The 22777-nt window shown below is 40.9% G+C and overlaps 1 protein-coding gene across 10 annotated transcripts in view; it reads left to right on the forward strand.

Annotated features, from left to right (window-relative positions):
* The window catches only part of NFIA (nuclear factor I A), a 416610-nt gene that overhangs the window by 321478 nt on the left and 72355 nt on the right, over positions 1–22777 (forward strand). For all 10 annotated transcript variants that reach the window (XM_081867215.1, XM_081867220.1, XM_081867213.1 and 7 more), the window contains exons 5-6: positions 625–742; positions 6797–6924. In XM_081867215.1, the coding sequence (XP_081723341.1) occupies positions 625–742; positions 6797–6924 (246 nt within the window). The remainder of the gene's footprint in view (positions 1–624; positions 743–6796; positions 6925–22777) is intronic.

Raw genomic sequence — 22777 nt, forward strand, 5'->3', positions numbered from 1 at the left:
CTTTACAACAGGTGAGAGAAGACTTTGGATCCCCCACAACAACCAAGTAACAGCTGCATATTTATTGCGTAATAAAAAAATCTCTAGAAAGGCCTTTAGTAACTTCTTATGTGGATGATACTAGATCCATATTATTGATGGCAAGAGATTCATGACCTTCTGTTTTTAACACTGCAGAGAAAGGACTTCGTAATATCTTTGTGAAAAACTAGTTCATTACACACATTTGTAAAAGTCAAGAGAAAAATGTAACAAAGGAAGACCTTATCATGTGCACAGGACAGCAAACATTGAGAAATGCTTGGGAGAACATTGCTAAGGTGCTCAGTAATGCCAGACATGAGGAAACAGATATAAGAAGAAGAAGAAGCATTCCTACAGTTTCTGAAGCCATTGAAATACATGATGGTACAAAATCAGACTTTGCCATCAGTAAAAGACCTTCAAAGAAGACCTTAATCATAAAGTTGCATAATGAACTTTTAATATTGCTGATTACAGTGCCAATTAACTCATACCTTACTACCTACATGCTGGTAGGTCATTAAGGTGAAAGTGAATGTTTGAAATGTAATTATTCCTTTTCCACATCACTTACTTACTTCCTTTCCTTTGTTTTCCCAGCACCGATAGCTGCCGGAACAGGGCCTAATTTCTCACTCTCAGATTTGGAAAGTTCCTCATACTATAGCATGAGCCCAGGAGCAATGAGGAGATCCCTACCAAGCACTTCCTCTACCAGGTAATTTGATCTGTGCATGATATTGGGTTATGGTTCAATCCCCCTGACTACATGGACATTTCAAAATGAGTAATGCTGTCATTTAGTGCTTATGTTGCCTGACATATTCTGCCTGAGATACTGATCCTTTGTAAAAATAAAGTGGCACCCATATACACTCTGGCGTGCTTTGCAGAGTTATACAATAGATTTTTCTTCTGCTTAATGTTGATGTAAATAAGGAGCCATTTCTTATCATGCCTGTCAAATGACTGATCCACTTTAGCTGAAAGAAAAAAATCAATCTGGATCATTAATATCATTCAAAATGGCAACAGGCTTTGGGCGTACTTGTAAATCCAATCTCATGGATGCTTAAGAAAAGGACCACAGTATGAAATAAAAAATATCCTTGCTGCAAATTAGCATCTAAGCCTCAAAATCAAGACTTATAGGAACCCAGACTAAAAAAATCAACTGCTTGGTTAAGTCACTAAATTCCTAAAGCTTTATCTGTAAGTTGATTTCTAAAGGGCAATTCCTCAGACTTGCATTGGTCTCTCTGTTAATGCCCTTACTGATTTATCTGGATCCTGCTGTTCAATCTCCTTTCTTGCAATGTAATGCAACCTATTGTATAAGAAGTAATATATCTTTACAGTTTATTTATTTATTATTTATACCATGCCTTTATCCCTGACAGGGACTTAAGGTGGCTTACAGATTTTTTTAAAAGCTAACAATGTAGAAAAAAATAATTAAACATTGATAGAATTATAACTGTCTGTCTGTCTGTCTATCTATCTCTCTATCTATTTATCCATCCATGCATCCATCTATCTACACACACACATACTAAACATCAATTAAAACCATACAAGTAGTTACAATAAAAACAGTTCAGCACCAGCCCTTTCATTAAAAGCAGAATCACAGACTTGTAGAGTTGGAAGATACCACTAGGGTCATCTAGTCTGACCCCCTGCAATACAGGCATCTTTCACCCAATATGGCTCTCAAACCCACAGTCCTGAAATTAGGAGTCTCATGCTCTACTAACTGAGCTATCCCTCAGGTCCACTCAGTTTCCCCAAACCCTGTTAGAACAACTATCCTTTTTAAATTATGGTGCCCAGAACTGGGGACAGTATTCCAGGCGTGGTCTGATCAAGGCAACATAAAGCAGGACATTATACTTTTGTTGATGCAGTCTAGAATAGCATTCACTTTTTGTTGTCGTTGCATCACACTGTTGACTCATGTTAAGCTTGTGGTCTATCATGACATCTATATACCTTTTTCACATGTACTACTGGTAAGCCAGATGTCCCCCATCTTGTATTGGTGCAACTAGTTCTTCCTGCGTAAGTGTAGAACCTCAAATTTGTCCCTGTTGAAATTCATTTTGTTAGTCTTGGCCCAGTTCTCCAATCTGTTAAAGTATTATTGAATCCCAAATCTTCAGCAGCATTGGCTTCCTATCCCAATCTGGTGTCATCTGCATGTTGGATCCTAATAATCAGAGTATCTTTTTCTAAGCATTCACAGACTGATCATTAATTATATTTTCTAGTACCAGTTTACTTCAGAAGGGTCCGCTTGCTGCAATAACCAAACATTATGCTGTGATATTACTTATAACAGTTCTCCAGGGCTCAGATAGTGGAGTGACATTCCACATGATAATGTTACATGGTTTGTCAATGAAAGTCATGACTACTCTGTTGGGCTCATTTTTGTACATAAAAAAGAATGATAAAAGTCCAACAGATCCCTTGAATAGGTTTGTAACCAAATGGCTGTCTGCTATGCATTTGCATGGCCTTCTCAGTTCCATTAGACGTGTTCTCACCCAACCAGCCACTTGAGCAGTTGTTCACAAACTGAGTATTCCTGGATTAGACACAATTTAATTTAGATGTGCTAATAGCAGTGTGATTGCTGCTTGAAACACAACAGTGCAGAGGCCGTTCCATGGGGTTAGCTGTTTGTTGGAGGCAACTTCCCATACAACTTTGGTAATTTCAACAATGCCAGTACAAATTCTGCACCTTGCATGATCTGGGCCTTAGTCAAGTGATTGCCAGCTCTCCATTAGACCTTGGCCAGCTCTTTCCTTCAGAACCTTAGCAAACGTGTCTCTCTCTTTACCATGGTTCTTGCCACTTTTGATCATTTCCTTCGAAGATATTACTTCACTGTTGGGTAATGTGTGCAAGCCGATAAAGGATATTAAATACACATGTGCTTATATAGTTATTCACATAGGTTATTCTGGCATACTGCATCTTACCACTATGTGTTACACTCAGCAGAGATAAGCATGTGGATTGTTTACACATGACAGAGCACCCAATTGCTCCTACACGGAATTGATATGTAAAATAATGTAGTGTGAAGTAGCCTTGGTTCTGCTCAGCTGCAGTCAGATTTTTAAAAATATATTGACACCTATAGCTAATATGAAGAGTTTGTGCTTACTTTCTACAAGCACACCTCTGTATGGTTAATAACTTGTGATGACTAAGAGAATATACTATTTACTTAGTCAAAATTCTGAAAGTTGGCAAATAAACTAATTATTATATAGCAGTAATCAGCATATTTATTTGCAAATTTGGCATTTTTGTGAATGCACTGGGCAATTATCATTCATTTATCAGGCTATACTTGTTTCCATTACAGGACTGGTGGAATAGACAGGTTATTAATGGTACTTAAAAGTAAAACTCAGTTGTCACTCTTGTATGCTTCTACAAATACCTTACACAGATAAGAAGCTAATTATAAACAACACCAGTAGTTAATAACTGCACAATATATTTGGGTTTTTCTCTCACATAGGTTACTTCTCCTTAAATGTCTTACCACTTACAGCTTTGCTATTTACAGCTAAACATTTTTATATGAAAGTATGTTCCGATTGATTATGCTAATATTTACTTATAAGTACATAAGCTTAAGACTATAGTGCTGGGGAGATTATCAAGGCAATGACCGTATTGTAGGCAAAAATGTATTGTGTCGACATTTAAAATGCCTTGATCAGGCTCTGACATACTTTTTTTTTTTTTTTGCATTCCTGGACTATGGGCAGAATATTAAGAATCTTGATTTTAATGTTTTGAAAAATAAGTGTCTTAGTTTATTGCATTTGGGAGTAATGATAAATTGTTAGTTCCAAAGCAGTGGGGAACCTTGTTGGCTCCATGGGCCAGATCCTTATCATGAGTCAAATTTAGCAAGTGGGTAGGGCCTGTTATTCACCTGGCATCACAATGACATCAGATGATTCAGTGCTATGAAGTCTCAAGGAAGCAGTTTCCAACCTGCTTAGGGCTGGGTTTGGGAACTCTCCCATGTACCCAAATTGAGCAGAATTGACCCCTCCCCCACTCTCCTGCACCTCAGCTGTTCATAACAGTGTGAACAAACCCTGTGCAAGGCTTATCCTTCCCTCCTTCTCTGGCATGGTGACCAGGAACAGATTGGTAGCAACCACACATTTTCAGGTTTGAATAATCTAAAATTAATAGAAAAGTGTCTTATTGCCCCCGCTCATCCATAGTGGATGGAGACAGGGCATGTGTGAGCCTGAGGCATGCATAAATTCATTCCCATCACAATAACCCATGGTTTATGATCCCATCCAAACACAGCCACTGTAGCTACTTTTCTTCATACATGGATAGACTTCCATGAGTATCAGTAAACAAAGGGTCTAAAATAGGAGGCACAATGAAGAAAGAGGCAAACTTTATTCTCAGATACAAGTTCTAGTATCTTCTGATACCACAGAGATCTTGCTTCAAACGTCAAATAAGAAAATCCTTACTGTGGCAAAATCCAAGAAGACTCAGTGTGAATTATCTCTATAAAGACTTCCGCCTGAGAGGAATTATGGCAGTTTATTACCACCACCATCCAAATGCAATAGATCTCTGATACAGAAAACAGCCTTCTCTGGCTCACTGAATAGGACATTTAGTCAGGTAGCTTACCCTTGGGAGTTTCTGCTTCCTTTGTACATAGAAATGTGCAATAGACTCTATAAAGCTGACAATAGATGTAATATCTGCTGACCCTGTCTTGGAAAGTGAATTCAATAGGACATTTTTCCTCCCAGCCGCAGTCTGTTCCTCATACTATAGCTCAAGAAGCTGAGGGCTCCTAGCTCTGCAATTCCCCACATTACTCTGCCAGAGTCCGAGTCGACTGACCTTCAGAGCTCAGCACAAGGGTTATCTTTCCTTTCAGGCTTTGCTTGAATGTTACATGAGGGAGGAATGTATGTGGCAAGTGATGAGTAACAGTCTTTCTGCGTTTCACCTCTGCATCGCTCAAGTTAAAAATCTTTTTGGCTTATGAAGTGAATTCGGAATTGCTGAGAGAGAGAGAAAGAGAGAGAGAGAGAAAGAGAGAGAGAGAGAGAGAGAGAGAGAGAGAAATCTCCAAGCAATGATTTCCTTGCCTAGCCACACTATTTAGCAAAATCCTCAAAGTACTTTTCTGGCTCCCCAAAGAAGCTGCCTTTATGTCAAATTTGTTCTCTCAATCTTTTCCTCATTTCCCACAGAATTTGCTTTGCTTATCCAGTTCTATTCTGTGATGGTTTGTTAATGTGAAAGAGAGGGAGAACTATAAAACCTTACTCATAATGATCACGTAATGACTTTGTTCCACGTAAAAGACCAGTCCATGTTAAAATGGAATGGAAAATCTTACTTGTAGCTGCTGCTGCTGCTGCTGCTGCTGCTGCTGCTGCTGCTGTAATTGTTGTAGTAGTTCCTGCTGTTACAGTTGTTGTAGTTATAGTTGTTGCATAGACTAACAGTAACCTCATAAGTGGATCCTTATGTACTGAAATTCACACCAGCAACAGACAAGAGGGAAGTGCCAGCAGACTCAAGGCATTTTTGGGTCGGGGCTACATAGTTCAATGAGGACTGAGCTTGCTATGCGCAGCTTAACTGACTTTGGGGCAGACAGGAATGGAAACGAGGCTAGAGGAGTGGGGAAAAAATGAAATGGGGTGAAGAGGAAATAGCTGGCTGGCTGGAACCCTAAAGGAGAGCACTCCAACCTGCAACACTTTGTACATGGTGTTTCTACAGAGTAGCTATGAAATTAAACTTCTTCATGGAATAAATGTCAGGACAATTCTCCTCCACCCATACCACTGAAGCTTTGTAAAAATAAAAATGAAAAACGGGGCCACCGTGCAAACAAGTTATTGCTAAAGCTGAATTCTTAAGAAGGATGGAAATTGTTGGACTATACAGCCTGCTCTAAAATACTTTACCTTTGCAGCTGGAAGTGACATAAGCAGAGTTCAGGCAACCCGCCTCCTGCACCCTGTGGCCACATCCTCCTCCATCCTCTCGTGAGGAGTTCTATGCACATACCAACATACATACATACATACAGTTCCTCTATGCAAGAGGAGATCTTGAGGCAATCAGGATCCCCACCTTTCATGGATGAGCTCCACAGGCATGTACATTCATAGTGTCCTTTTCACACACTGAGCATCTGTACTGTTGGCCTTTACAAATTGAATACTACGTTTGAACACCCTGTTCACTTAGGCTCTGGTGTGACAAACTATAGGGAGACACTCTTGCACATATACACACACATGCTTAAGCTCTCATCCTCTTGCATTTCTTTGTCCGCTGTCTCCAAAATAAATATGATGGATTATGGACTAGACTGTAGAGGAAGTGGGATTGTTGGCCTGGAGTTTCCGCATGCCACCAAAAGGCAAATGGAACTGAAACACCAACAAGTTTTCAGCTAGTATACCTTACCTTCTCTCCCAGGCCTCTGAGCACATCTTGCTAGTAGAAAGCAGGAGTTGACTTTTGTTCCAAAGCCCAGGGCTGGAAGGGTGGAGCAAAGCACTCAACGGAGACAGAAGATTAACAGGGCAGAAGAAGCAGAGTAGCTGCATCACCTCTGCTTCAGAGCAAGGAAGTTCTCCAGAGCTGCAACTCTAAAATGCAGCCTGACATTTTGTCTCACTTTAGCTCTTGCATTAATGTCTCTCTCTGTGTGTGTTTCCTTCAATTCCAGCTCTACAAAGCGCCTCAAATCTGTAGAGGATGAAATGGACAGTCCTGGTGAAGAGCCATTTTATACAAGCCAAGGGCGGTCTCCAGGAAGTGGTAGCCAGTCAAGTGGATGGCATGAAGTGGAGCCAGGTAAATAGAGTCACTCAGGTGGCTTTTTAGGGCTTCGAAGCTATCTTCCATGTATGTATTTATTTAAAAATTATTAGACTGCGTTTCAGATTTAATATACGAGGTAGTGTGTGTGAGATTACAGAAGTTGAGTGCTTCTGCAGCTGTAAATATTTTGGTAATATTCCAGTATTTTAGGCAAGCATTTGTAGTGTTGCATTATGGTTTCCGTGACTCTCAAGGCTTCCTTATTCCAAAATAATACTGAGAATTAGGTTTGCTTGCCCCCAAAGAGTGGCATCCTGCAATTTATATTATGTTGTAAAATGACAGGTGGGAGACCCTTTCAAACTATTGTTAACGTGAATTGATTTTATTCTATAATGGCTTTTTAATGGCATTGCAGGAGAGGTTGTTTTGTCGATTTACCGTATTTTTCGCTCTATAACACGCACCTGACCATAACACGCACATCGTTTTTAGAGGAGGAAAACAAGGGAAAAAACATTCTGAATGAAACAGTGGATGTATCATTTTTGGGCTTCATGCTGTGGCCACAGACATGTGATCTGATGGTGAATTTGGGGTGACCCAATGCAAAGATCCTGAGGATCCATGTGGATCCATGCTTTTTAACCACGTTTTTGCACCATTGCAGCCCCAGGCAACAGTGGGTGCGTGATTTTGGGGGGGCAGGCTGTAGCCATGGACATGCTATGTGATCTGATGGTGAATTTGGGGTGACATAATGCAAAGATCCTAAGGATCCATGTGGATCTATGCTTTGTAACCACATTTTAAGTGGGGAGCGAAGGAAAAACAAAGAAGGGACATGAGAGGGGTGTGCAGAGAAGCAGCTGGCTAAGAATGCAGGAGAGGGATTTAACGGGAGGGAGGAAAGAAAGGCAAAAGTTTCCCCCCACCCAAGCCAGCCATATCTCTCCCTCTCTCTCTCTCTCTCTCTCTCTCTCTCTCTCTCTCCCCCCCTCCCTCCCTCCCTCCCTCCCTCCCCCCTCTCTCTCCCTCCCCCTCTCTCTCTCCCTCCCCCTCCCCCCCTCTCTCTCCCTTCCCCCCTCTCTCTCCCTCTCCCCCAGCAGCACCCGAGCACAGAGAAGAATTCCCCTCTGCTTGCCTGGAGGGGAGGGGCTTTCCCTGCTCTTTGCTCCGTTTCAGCAAACACAGCAACGTGGGTGGGCAGTAAGACCCTGAGGCAGAATGCAGGAAAGCAGCCGCTTCCTCTTTTCAGATTTCCCTTCTCCATGAAGCGCCGCAATTTGATTTTTGCCTGATTTTTCGGCTCCAGGGACCACACATTCGCTCTATAACACGCACAGACATTTCCCCTTCCTTTTTAGGAGAAAAAATCTGCGTGTTATAGAGGGAAAAATACAGTAAATGTTGGAAAGTTTGAATGAAGTCTTTCTACGTACCATTGATACTGTTGTTCCACTTCTGGATTTGTTAGTTACTTTTCAAGTCATCCTTTTGGCTTAACTTTTCTTGTGTTTCCTGCTATATAAATATCTTACCACTTGTCACAAAATCTTTTGCCTCTTAAAGGAAATTATATTATTACTTTTTAAAGTATAATTGCAGCTTATGGACAAAAGGCCCCTTGGTTTTTTTTCTAAGTGATTCTTTGGTTATTGTTATTTCTAATTTGCACACAATTCTGAAATAAAGATGTTGATTTTGAATTTGTGAGCAAGCAAGCTAAAAGACAGTCATTCTAATAAATACTTGTCAAAGCAGTCCTTTGTATTAAACCAGGGCTTGCTAATATGGTATCCATGGGTGCATGTGCAGCCACAGAGGCCTTCCTTTGTGCCCGCAGAGTCCCTCCCCAACTGAAATTAGACTCGGGAGAAGTATTCTGTTGTAGCCAATAAGCTAGGTAGCATTGTGTTCTTGATTGTGGTGTGTGTATGTGGTGTCCACAACAGTTTCTGCTGTTTGTAAATGTGCCAATGGACTCACAAATATTGGTGATCCTATTATCACTTCTGGTGCTACTCCATTCTCATGAAGCAGTTGCAATCTCTTAGGCCACCAATACCGAGAGAACTAAAGAACTTAGATCTTGCCATGTATTGTGGCAAGGTCTAAGTTCTTAAATTGCTGTTACCCTCTCTGAAAACATGTGGTGAAGGGTGGGTAATTCAAAGTATTACTAGTAGTAGTAGTAGTAATAATAAAAATAATAATGTGTTAATAGTAAAAGATGGAGGGAATGTAAGGATGAATGGTTGGGCTTAAGGAAGAGCACTTACGTTTAGAAAAATAGGAAGGAGAATACTATAGTGCCTTTGTTTCATAATACAGGGGGGAAAGGAAAGAATAAGGTGAAACGGGGTCTGGAAGAAAGTAACTTGGCAAATTTCTAGTCATGAAAGTGGGGTTGCTGAAAAGGGGATAAAAGAAGGGAAGAGCTAATGATACAAAGGAGTATCAGAAGGTTTAGCATGTAGAGATGGTAGGATGCATTCTAGAAGAGTGATGAAATCTAAACTAACTGCTCAGTTTGGCAAAAATGATTTAACAGAAGTCACCCAGCCCCCATCCTCACTTTGGCAAAAGCAACATAAGACATTTACAGCTGTTTTCTTGGGCAGGCAGAGTTCACAGGTATGAAAAAGTTTCCACTTACTTTTAACAAAACCATATAAAATATTGTATAAGCTAAAGTGCTTTCCCAGTTTCTCTTAGAAAGGAAGTTAAAAATCCCATTCATTCCCAGGCAGCCTGCTTTTCATCAAGTCATATATGTCTTAAGATTATTTCAGTTTCATATTCTAGGCTGGAATGGGGAATTTCTGGATACTATTGAACTCCCCAGCCAACATGACCAATAGTTTGGGATGATGGAAACTGCATTATAGGGGAAACTCCCATAGGTGTTGCTTATGGGTGGTGGAGGTAGCCTGGATCTTAGGGGCTGTACAGGCACACCGGCAGACCCAACCTGGCATTTCCACTGGTTTTCCCACACAGCCCAGATTTCCACCACCTAGCCTCATTGGTCTCCTTTCCTATAAATGGCAGACATGCTACTGCCAGGAAGCTAGTGTTCTGGCTCTGATCCAATGGCCAACATACTTATACTCAAGGCTACCTCAAAACCACAGAGCTGTAACCTGTAGCAAATACATGCATAATATTGGAGAAATTATGTAGATGGCACCATGCTGAGAAGATAAACATGACTACCAGCAATTCCTGTTCATGTATCTACACATTCAGCCCCTATCTCCATGTCACATGCAGTAACACTGTTAGAATCAAAGTTTCACACTCCAGTCACTGCATTTTTCTCTGCTGAAGCATTATGCATCTGTAAACTTCCAGGCAAAATGCCCATAAGGAAGGGTTCTGCCCTACGGTTACTGCTACATCTGATGCAATTTTTGCAAACAAGTGTGTGTTGCCTTATTTGTAGTTTGGGCATGATAGACCAAGCAAAACACAGCATTAAATCCTTGCTCCTAATACTGTACTCATGGAGACTCGCATCCATTTACCTGCACTCCAGTGTGCTTGGGGAGCTCTCAGGCCTAAAAAGGCTGGAGTCTGCCAGAAAAGATGAATTTCCTTTCACCACAGGAAGACACAGGGAAGTAAAACAAAGCAGACACGTAGTAAATTATTCCTGCTTTTCAAATACCACTTGCGGTATCCTCCTTACCATTACTTTATCTCAGCACTTTCATCACATAACTCTTGCTAACGGAGAACGAAGGAAAGAGGAGATAATGAGGATACTTGGTAAGGAAATCAAGCGGCGTCAGGCTTCAGTTTGTACTCTGGTGCAATTCCGCATAGGCTCCATTTTTAAACTAGTATAAACTGTTATACAGCCATAAATACACCTAAAAGCTCTTAGCTTTGGGATTTTGTTTTATTTTAATCTGCCATGATCAAATGCACTCCGTGAAGCTGAATGATATAAAACATTCTGCTTTCCCCTTTCCTTTTTTCTCTCTCTCTCTTTCTCTTTCTAACTGCATTCTGTAATCCAACACAGATGTGATGTCCTTTTTAACTTATGTGGCCCTTTTGAAGGCTGACATATACTGTAAGGTACTGGCTTCTCCTTTAGATATCTTTAAATTGATATAAAGGTCAAACGGGCTGCTAGATATTTAACCTTAGAATTAATAATCTTCTCTCACTATTTCTCACCACAGATTAATATTTTCGTGTGGCTTTAAGCCTGCAAAATAGTGAGCTGACAGTGCTGATTAAAATTACGTTTTTTAAAATTTTTGAATATCTTTTTTTAAAACCCTTTGTTATTTGATAGCAGCACAAGGGTATAACTGGTTGGGTTACCTGGCCCCCCACTCTCTTAACATTTTCCCCCAGTTTATTTTTGAATTTCAAGCTTTGAACCTGATAGGAAGAAAGTTGTTTTAAATTCTGTTAGGCTCTGGTCCCCAGATGAGCAGCAGTGGATATAAAAGACTGTGATACAAGGCTCATGGAACTGGGATGGAATTCCAAAGATGAAATAAGAATTTATGATAGATACCCATTGCGTGTCGAGGTCCCCAAGCCACCCCCCAAAATAAATCACAATTCACACAGAACTTTTGTTTAAGGTTTTTGGCATAATTTTGGCCACAACTTTATTAAAATACATAAATGTGAGTGGTTGCTTAGGCACTGGTTACGACTATCTGTCCCCGCCCAGGGACAGAACTGATTTCCGCAACCCTGCGAAAGCCAGTAAGGGAAAACATTTTGGGGAGAAAATGGAGCTGGGCACCAGACCCTCACCTCTCCCCGCATGCTCCCAGGGGCTTGCGCTGCCCAAGCCCCACACTAGGGATTCGGACGAAAGCATGGCGAGCCCCTGGATTCCTTTAACGGAATTCCCTTGCAGCAGCAGTATTGGAGGGGCATGCACAGCCAACCCTTACCCCTCCACCAACCGATTTTTTAACCAATGCCAAACGGAAGCTTACAAGTTGTGACGATTTGCTATGCAGTAGGGAAAAACCAAATGGTATCAGCCAATCAGCCAAATGGACAAAATTCTTACCAGGCCCCTGCCACAAAAGTAGATGGCCCCATGACAGGCATAGTAAGGTCAAATGCAAAAGCCCTAAATTAGGGAGGGTGGGCGGGTGATCGGGTGCACACAGCAAAAGAGAACGCTCAATGCTGTGTGCTCAGTATATAAAACCATTGGCAAGGGTTGGCAACATCAAAATTTCCCCAACATAGAAGAAGAAGAAGAAGAGTTTGGATTTGATATCCCGCTTTATCACTACCCGAAAGAGTCTCAAAGCGGCTAACATTCTTCTTTCCCTTCTTCCCCCACAACAAACACTCTGTGAGGTGAGTGGGGCTGAGAGACTTCAAAGAAGTGTGACTGGCCCAAGGTCACCCAGCAGCTGCATGTGGAGGAGTGGAGACGCGAACCCGGTTCCCCAGATTACGAATCTACCGCTCTTAACCACTACACCACACTGGCTCAATCACAAGCCTGGCCATCTAAACGGTCCCACCCAGCAACCAAAAGGGGGTGTCCTGCTAGACCCCACTGCAACACGTGCTCTCCATGAAGGAGAACACGCTTTATCAAATGTGTTGTTCTGGATTGTTTGTCCTTTCTTTTCCTCAAACTGTCTTACACATTTCTCACACCACTGTAATAATCACATCTTCTGCACTTGGGTGCAGGGAAGGAGGAAAAGAGAAGCTGAACAGGAAAAACATGGGAGGAGCATGTAAAAAGTGAGTGGAAAGCCTAGCTATTCCATAGTAAATGTCCAGTGTGGAGGCAACGTGGATACTTTGTTACTAAACATTTAATGCATTTTCAAGAGCAAGCTTGAGATCACAATGCATTAGTCTCAACTGCTACCACATGAAAGAGGATAGCTGTGTTAGCACGTTAAAGATCTCTTTTTCACACTCTGAGTGATTGGTTTCTTATCTGCAATCTCAGAATGCTGCACTGCTATTGGATTTGTCATCAATACAGCACAAACATGTATTTATTTATTTATCTAGATAATTTTTACCCCATTCTTCAGCCAAAAAAGGCTGCCAAACCAACTGAAATACTATAGTCCCTTGTCTGCAAGCTTACAATATAAAAGGCACAACACAAAAGGAAAGGGGGGTGGGAATGGAAGAGGAAAATGGCAAACATACACCAGTTATATAGTAGCTCCTGTAATGGTTAGCTGGAATGGAAGCAGTTAGTGACAGGAGGAGCCTCATCTTGCAGCAGATCTGATTGTATGAGCCCTGCTGTCCTTTTCCCCCACTAAAGTAGCCTGCTGGAATGCCAGCTGATGGGGAGAGGACCCAGTGGTCGGTTATCAGAGCCAATGTTTTTTACTTGCAAGAATTGGGATGCAAGCAATGATAAAAGCACAGAGCATGTTGAAAAACAACAATTCCCCCCTATGCTTATATTTCCTCTGTGCAACTCACCACCATAGGGTCTTTGCTTACTGCAATCAGTATAGCTAGTTTTTGAAAACTGTTAGAAAATTTCTCCCAGAGTTGTTGAGCTTCTTTTAGGGGGGAGATTACCAAAGCTGTGGACCTTTGTGGTCGACCAATTGGACACCCCTGATCTATATCAATTGCTGTGTAGAAAAGAGGTTATAAAAAGGTAGTCATGGCACTCCAAAATGTACATATCTTGAAAAAAACCAAGCCACCACCACACCATCCTCACAATCTTTAAAGTATGCTAAAACCATTGTAGGCTGATGAATGTCCTTGCATAATGGATATACACTAACATGTAATAATCTCCATTGCACTGTACTGTTTTCTTCACCCTCTGGAGTAGGTGTTGGTATCTGCACAGGAACAGGAGGAGCTCAGAGTTCTTCTGCACCATATATTCCTGACTACCGTGTTAACTTTTTTCTGTTTCTTCCTGTGTCCAGCTGTGGTAGCTACTAGAAGCACTAGTTGAACTGACTTTAGTCAGATATATTATACAGAGCTTAGAGAATCATTGCTGAAATCCATGATGATGTATTTCTTTTTGTACACTGTCTACTTTTACAGAGCCTCACTTCTGTTATATCCAACAGGCTGCAGCCAACAAAAATCTATTAATGAATATGATGCTACAAAAAATGCAGCAGGTCAATAGAGGTACTTGAGGCACAATCATAGTCTTTTTCCATTGTAGCCATTAAGTAAAATAATTAAATACCCTTCATTTGCTGTAATAGACGTAGACACGATGACAGAAAGTGACCGTTGGATCAATATGTCTCTCTCTCTCCTGCAATTTATGAAGGAGCTGGTGACCATTATCTGTGACAATAATCTGTTTCATTGACATTATTGCCTTAGTACCACAAAAGTTATAGAGGGAAGAACTGTCTGAAAATTGCATCCATCTTTTTTTATTATTATATTGGACAGTGTCTTCTTGGCTTTCCTCGATCTTTGGGTGTCTTCCATTATTACCTTAGTAGTATGACACTCGTTCTAGCATGTGTCCTTCCCATACCACCCCAGTGACATTGGAAGTCCCTAGTCCTGTAGGAGGAGTCCATGCAGTGGCTCCTTCCCATGCTTTGTTGTTATTGTTTAGTTGTTTAGTCATGTCCGACTCTTCATGACTCCATGGACCAGAGCACGCCAGGCACTCCTGTCTTCCATCGCCTCCCACAGTTTGGTCAAACTTATGCTGGTAGCTTCAAGGACACTGTCCAACCATCTTGTCCTCTGCTGTCCCCTTCTCCTCAGCTTCAGGATCTGTCCTTCCAGTGAGCACTCAGGGCTGATTTCCTTCAGAATGGATAGGTTTGATCATCTTGCAGTCTGTGGGACTCTGAAGAGTCTCCTCCAGCACCATAATTCAAAAGCATCAATTTTTCGGCAATCAGCTTTCTTTATGGTCCAGCTCTCACTTCCATATGTCACCTTTCCATGCTACCATTGCCCAAACTACCAGGGCAGTGTGGACCTGGTGTAAAGATAGATGCATTGCCAGCTTCTCACTTTATCAGAGCAGTGCTGCAGAAACTTTCTTTCCATTGTGGTATTTGTTCCAGGGTCAGGCCATAGGCCTTCTAGTCCTGTATTCAGTGTGCAACAACTACATGCTATATAGCTTACAAGCATAGTCCCAAACTGACAAGGAAGCCATGAGTGTCCTCTCCTGTCCACGGCATTTTGTATTCAGAGGTATACTACCTCTGTTATTGGACATTTGTCCATTGATAACACCCTACCTTTAATCGTCAAAGCTAGGTTGCTGTTGGCTCCGAGAGACACTGGCCTGCCAAAGAGACCTTTTGTGATCCCCAAATAAAGAACCCACCAGATATTCATAGAATTGTAGAGTTGGAAGGGATCCTGAGGGCCATCTAGTCCAACCCCCTGTAACTAAAGCATCCATGGCAGATGGCTATCCAACCAAAAAAAAAAACTCCAAGGAAGGAGAGTCTGCCATCTTCCAAAGGAGTCTGTTCCACTGTCGAACAGCTCTTAACTGTCAGAAATTTCTTCCTGATGTTTAGTCAGAATCTCCTTTTCTGTAACTTGAATCTATTGGTTTGAGTTCTAGTAAAATGCAACACATGAACTGTTGCAACAGAACATTAAAATACTCATCCCATTGGATGCAATGCAGTATAGACAGATAGCATCCACACCCAAATAAGCAGATACACATTTGGGTGAGGTTCATGATCCAGAAGGGACACGGGTGGTGCTGTGGGTTAAACCACAGAGCCTAGGACTTGCCAATCAGAAGGTCAGCGGTTCGAATCCCCGCGACAGGGTGAGCTCCCGTTGCTCAGTCCCAGCTTCTGCCCACCTAGCAGTTTGAAAGCACGTCAAAGTGCAAGTAGATAAATAGATACCGCTCTGGCGGGAAGGTAAACGGCGTTTCCGTGCACTGCTCTGGTTTGCCAGAAGCGGCTTAGTCATGGTGGCCACATGACCTGTACGCCAGCTCCCCCAGCCAATAAAACGAGATGAGCGCCGCAACCCCCGAGTCGGTCACAACTGGACCTAATGGTCAGGGGTCCCTTTACCTTTACATGATCCAGAAAGAGATGTATCCCCCACCCAACCATAGATTTCTTTATAGCCGGATTGGGGCAGATTTGTGGGCTTGGAGTCAAAGATAGCAGCCATAATAATGCTACAATTGATTCCTTGCACAATCCAGTGTATTAGGTACCATGTGCTGTAAAGTTTGTCTTTTCAGAAGAATCTGGGTTCCAGGATGATTAAGTAGCCAGGAAGCTGACATTAGAAAAGAAATTAAATGGAAGCATACTTGCAACAGCTCCAGTTCGGTAGAACATGGCTGAGGAACCTTTTTCAGACCAAAGACCACATTCCCTTCAGAACAACCTTCTGATGGTCACATGAGTGGTGGGTGGGGCCAGGGACAAAAGTGGGTGGAGCAACAAATGTAAACTTTACAATTGTACAGTAGCTTAATTTCCCACACTTAATTTTATTCTGTATGCAAGTGAGCAAGAGGCGTTATCAGAGTTCAGGGACACATTCCAGGCAGGAAAAAACACTTGAGGGTTAAAGCAGGGCCAGTTTGGGGTGGGGTGTAGGGAGACGTTTGAGGGACAGAGGCCGAGGCCTGGTGGGTCGCAATCCCCCTGCTTCAGGCCTGAAGTTCCACACCCCTAGAGTAGAAAAAGAAAAGGGTTTTAATAATGGAGGAAGAGTAGGACAAAAGGCTGGGAAGAAACTTGGCAGAAATTTTCTGTTTTATGACCAATTGCAATAAAGTTCCCACCTCTTTAATGTAGTACACGATTTGCAATAAGAAAACACAGAAGTGTTTTCTTTTGTCTTCAATATTTTTAATTGTGCCCATAACAACCTATGTTCCATAATAATATTTCATTTTAACTTTTATTTTCCTGCACACCTGGCTCCATAGTTGCTTACGTACTCCTTTACCATTAGAAAAGTAATGAATTTAATAAATAGTTATAGACAGTGCTGTTTTTCTAGAAAAAGAGGTGCTGGAACTTACCCATGAACGCCTCCCTCGTTCTCTTAGCACTGGCACCCACCTGAGAGGTGCCGGAACTGACTACCTGTGAGTTTCCCCTTAAAAAAAAGCCCTAGGTATAGATATATTTCAAGATAGTCCAGCATGTATTGTAATCCATTGAAATAATTAAACCTCATTATGGTGTTGTGATTTATTGCCACGTTTCAGCTGAGCGTAATAGCCTAGGTGTCCTTGTTCCATCAAACCTTTAACATACAACTATCCATATGGCCGGTCCAAAGAGATGCTGCTTTTGTAACCTATTTCAATGCCAGCTGTGAAAGAGATGGAAAAAAGTTACTCATGCCTCCTCCCTGGAAGTACAAATTTAGCTGAATGTCTATGACCCTTTTTGCTGATGCAGTTCTTGTGTCACAATCACTGCTGCCCTTGTGGGCTCCACACTGGAATACTGCAATGCAGGTACCCTTGAAAACCAATTGAAAAACTTATAGGTAGAGCAGAATGTAAGTACATCTTTATTTTAGGACAGCAAATTGCTGAAGAATACTGCTTCTGATATCTGAAATACTTTCTTGTTTGTCCTTTGCTACACTTCAAAATGCTGAATTTAGTATCCCAAAGTAAAAACAAACAGTCACTATTTTTTCTTAGATTGTTTCTGAGGCAAGTGGTTTTGAACACAATCCCAAATTTCATCCTGGGGCTTATATAGAAGGTTCTCTCATAATTAGCAAGAAACAGTTACGATAGAACCCCAATGACTTGTCTTTTCAGATCAACTGTGTTGGCAGCAGAATTCTCCTATATTTAAATTTATATTTTATTGTAAGACTTCTCATAGTTACACTATTATTTGTACATTTGTCAAAACGTTTTTAGCTGACTTTTCTGGCCCAACAGGCCCTCAAAGGCAGCCAACAATCAGGAAAATAAAATTTAAGCACCACGTCAGTATTATAAAATACAGTCTCACAATAAAAATAACTCTACCCGTAGATTGGCTTCGTCATACACACTCAAGATTTACAGGGCAGGTCTTGTTTTGATAAATAAATCACTTTTTAAAATATAAAGCACCTCTTCTTTTTTATTCTGTGCCTTTTAAAAGATGTAGTTTGCACGTTTGGGACACATCCTGCTAACCCTGTTGAATAACAGGGGCATCAATTGTCATTTTAGAGCCATTTAAGAAGTATGAATTTCTCCTTGTTTTTGTGTTTTAGTTTCTTACTTTAGTTAATAGTTTTTTGTGACGTAGAGTAAAATGATTAAAACACAAATACAGCATTGGTTTCATTGGGCTTTGTGAAGTGGAATGTGAGGGTGTTGGAAGATAACTGCAAGCTGCAGTCACGCTCCTTTTGAAGAAAGAGCAAGAAGTATGTGGAATATGTTGCTCTCAGTGTAAGATAAGCTGGAGTGTGTTAATCAAATATTTTCATGATATGAAGGCAGTTAAGAAAACAGTAAAAAAAATTACTAATTGCTCTCTTAAGTAAACAGATCTATCATTAGGTTGTCAGGAAGAGTGACGTTGAGCAGAAACACCTTGCTAATCCCCTGAAGATAAGTATTTAACGTAATTAGGCAGACAGTGTCTCTTTTGTTGAATGTAGCATTAATCAGTAGGAAAACTCCAACTTTACAGAAAAGAGCTTTTCCTGATATGCCTTTGTGTTAGAAAGCTTCTTACACTTCTTTTGTCAGGACACCATACTTGTAGTAATGACAGCTACAGTTTTTTGGGTTTGTATGATGTACCATTTAATATGAGGAAAGCATTCTTATTTTTTCATATTGTCACTTATTTGTGTGGCTGCGTGATATATTAGGTTAAAAAAGCACTGTATTACATAAGGTTGTTTATATGTTTATCATTCTATTAGTTACAAGTGGGGGCAATGGCAGTGGGGGTCTCCAGATAGATTTCGGGCCATGAGGGGTTAATCTTTGTTTTCCCTACCCCCCCCCCACACACCTGGGGCTTTCATTTGCCCTGATTTACTTATTTTAAATGGCTTTGAATCAGATGCGTAGATTCAGTGAGTTGAGTTATGCTCATGGAAGGGAAGGAAGGCAGCTTTTGCTGATTCCCTCTCCTCCCTGCAACCCTTTTCACACACTGTGGAAAAAATCTGCTTTCCTTCCAGAACAATGTGGAAGTGGCATGGGTAAGGGGGAATAGATACTCTTTGTTCAAACCTTAATTTTAAAATTTGAAGCAAATAGTTGCTTTAGGTGCGGTGCTTCTCAGATGGAAAATGGCATGGGGGAAAGAGCTAAATTTCCCTTGTTCCACTCTCCAACCAGATCAGGGCCCCCAACAGCTGCTTTTTGTAAAGGAAACACAGGACTCAAGCATCAGATCCAAAAACATGATCAAAGACACGTCTGGTTTGACATCTCCTTTCATTCTGAGTAGCTCAGAAGGCTTTGAGGGGAAAGGATCGAGTTAAAAGATGATAGGCAGACTTCTCAAAGTAACAGGTAGAGGTCAAGTTGGTTTATTTGTTGGGCAGAACAGAATGTAGAGATGAAAAATCAAATGCCCTGCTGTAATAAGGGTTTAGGTGAAAATGCTGACTGGCCTAAGTTTTGATTCCAGCTGACAGAACCTTTTCTAGTGTTCATTACTTGATTTCACAGTTCAGGCAATTTTAAGAGGCTTAGCATTATATTCTTGTTCTCCTCTATAAAACGTTTTGATCGCTTTCTAATTTTTGCTTTAAATAAAGTTTTTGGGGTCCACTATCAAACACAGTTCCACTTTTTAAGTTTCTGTAAAGTCAATATATAATCACTGTACAAGAAACTGAGGTTAGCTGTTATAAAGTTGTGTTGTTTCTTTTCTTCCTGTGACAGTTTATGTTACTCTTACTGATTCATTTGAAAATTTCTCTATACCTCTATGCAGTAATACCAGTTAATGTTCTGTAAAAAAAATAATCACACTCTGGCTGGGCCCCTCGCTACACTTTTTGGGCACCTGATAGAAGTATACATACAGAAGTGGTCTTCTAAGAAGGCATGCAACAGACAAAGTCACCAACCCATGCAACATTTTACCTATGTAGGATAGGGAAACTTAAATAACTCATCAGTACACAAAAATGTGCTACAATAATATTGCTACTGTGCTGTGATAAATGCGAACCTTCTGAAGTTTGGGAAGCATTGTTGTAGAGCAGGGATGAGAAACCTGTGGCCTTCCAGATGCTGGAAAACAGCTCCCATCATCCCTGACTATGCTAGTTGAGGCTGATGGCAGTTGTGCCCCCAAACAGCTGGAGGGCCACAGGTTCCCCATTCCTGTTCTATTCCAAATGAACAGGACAGGTGGCTCAGGACAAGCCAAGGCAAAATTATTTGGGGGAATGCAAGAATGAGCAGAAGTAATAGATCAAGGCTGCAAGCAGGAAGAACAAACTACTCAAACTATATAGGGACAGAACCATGAGCAGTCAGAGAGGTGTGCAAGGCAAGAATTTTGCAAGCTAGAAGGCACGCTTGTTGCCGTCCATCTGTCTTTGGAGACAATGGAGGAGTGCATCTTTTGGGATGAAGTTACTGTACCTGATGTGGCTTAAGGCACACTGCTCAAAAGGGGAAAGTGGTAGATCAAGGAGCAATACTTCAGAAGGTCTTGGGTACAGTATTCCTTGCAGTTGGGAACCTAGGAAACACGATCGCCTAAGCATTATATAGGCGCTATCTGAAAATAGAGAAACTTCCCAACCCCTCTTATACTAACTTAGAATGTTGTTGTCTGATGGCCACCTAGGTAAGGTTCAGATCAGAATCACAGTGCTGAAAAGGGAAGGATTTAATGGAGGAGGCACTACTACTTCCATTTGAAAAATGGTACAGTGGTACCTCGGGTTAAGTATGGTACTTAATTCGTTCTGGAGGTCCGTACTTAACCTGAAATTGTTCTTAACCTGAAGCACCACTTTAGCTAATGGGGCCTCCTGCTGCCGCCGCGCCGCTGGAGCACTATTTCTGTTCTCATCCTGAAGCAAAGTTCTTAACCCGAGGTACTATTTCTGGGTTAGCGGAGTCTGTAACCTGAAGCGTATGTAACCCAAGTTACCACTGTACTAGGGAAAGGATTAAAGTAAGGCAACACAGAGTTGTTTCCAATAAGTGGTTTCAGAGAGTATGGTGAAAGGAAGGGGGTGCACTGGGACAACTAGAAGTTATGTGTCCATTTGTGATCTGGCATCATAACAGAACTATTGATTGTGTAGTCAGTCAATACGATAACTATGCAAATGGAGTAAGGAATTCAGTCATGTTTGTGGTTCCTGGATTAATGCAGATTCAGTTGGGTAGTTCTCTCCTAACTTGCTCTTTTTTCTGGTTCCCTTTTCTCCATTCCTCAAGAGCTCCTAAGTATTGGTAAATCATGTCACCCGACAGTGCATCTCTGTGCTGATAAGATTAATTTTGAACAATTATGATTTATGTTTAATCCTGTTGAGATATAACACATTAATTAATCAAAATGTATATTAAATAGCTTCACATAACAACAAATTCTCCAGATGTTTTTATCCTAGACTCCTTGCTAAAGTAAAATGTGTTTAAAATGTTGCTATAATGAAAGCTGTAGTTCTAAATAAACTTGAATTTGTTTAGGTTATCTGTCCTTATTAGTATAGCAGAAATTGTTGCAACATTTTTAAACCTCTAAAAGGTCAGTATCTGAAATAATAGAGAAGAGAATCATATTCAAATCCTTTCATTCACTTGCAGTTTACACTCCATTTGCATCTTGTAAGGATGTGCTGAAACATAGGCCTATTTTTGATCACTGATTTCCAAAAGTTTCATGCCTCAGCTGCAATAATAGGCAAAGACATACACAGCTATGTAAATGGTGTTTGAATTTATGATTGTATCATTTGCCTGTCATTGTATTTTCCACCTGCAAAGCTTCCATAAACCAGTGTATTCTGAATAGCCATGATTTGTTCTTACTGCTGTATGTAATCTATCCAGTAGAGTACAATCATGGTTGTAGAAATGGCTTTGGGAGACACCCAGAAATTTAACAGTAAGACATCTGAGGAAAAGGAACTGTAAAATATAATGGCACAAAGTGTTATGGTACTATAGCATCTGAAGAAAATGTTAATGACATAAAATTAGATGGGGGTATGTGCGGGGGAGGGGTACAGAAGGTTCCACCAACCTTGGATTGTTTAGCTTTAATAAAAATGAAGCAAAATGGTTGTAAATGCAGGAGGAGAAGCTCTCAATGGATGAATGAAAGACATTTCATGTTTTGTAGTAATACCTAGGAACGGTGGGGGAGAAGGCTAGTAAGAATGCTGATGCTTCTTGAAAAGGTCTTTCAGTAGCTGCTCCAAAAGGAATCTGCTAACATGCACAGGTGTTTTTTTAAGAGAACTAGAAAACAATTTTATTTCTCTTTTATATGCCATTCGCATGTTTTAATTATTCAACTTCATGTTTCTTAAAATAATGATTATGATGAATTCAGTTATCATGCATAGTGGCATCAATTGAGTGCTGAGATAGTTGTTAACCGCTGTTAGAGCCCGGTAAATAGATTAGGTGTTTTAAGAAAGAAAAAGAAGGTTCAGCATTTTGGTTGATGTGTATAGTTGAATAAATGTGTAATAGGTGTAATAGGTGTAATAGGTTCGGTTACTATTTTTTACTATTTTTTACTTTCATTGCACAATGGTTATTGTAATGTTCATATGGTAGATAAAAGTAATAAGAGCCCAAGAATGTATGGGTCAAAACAATCCTCCACACAACTTTGTATTGCTGATTCATATACACATTCAAGCAGAAGCTGGACGGACAGCTGTTAGAAATGTTCTAACAATCACACCTATCTTATGCCAGTAAGGCCCACCT

The sequence above is a fragment of the Podarcis erhardii genome, assembly GCF_964252035.2.
Source record: "Podarcis erhardii genome assembly, chromosome: 6".
NCBI classification, from domain to species: Eukaryota; Metazoa; Chordata; class Lepidosauria; order Squamata; family Lacertidae; genus Podarcis; species Podarcis erhardii.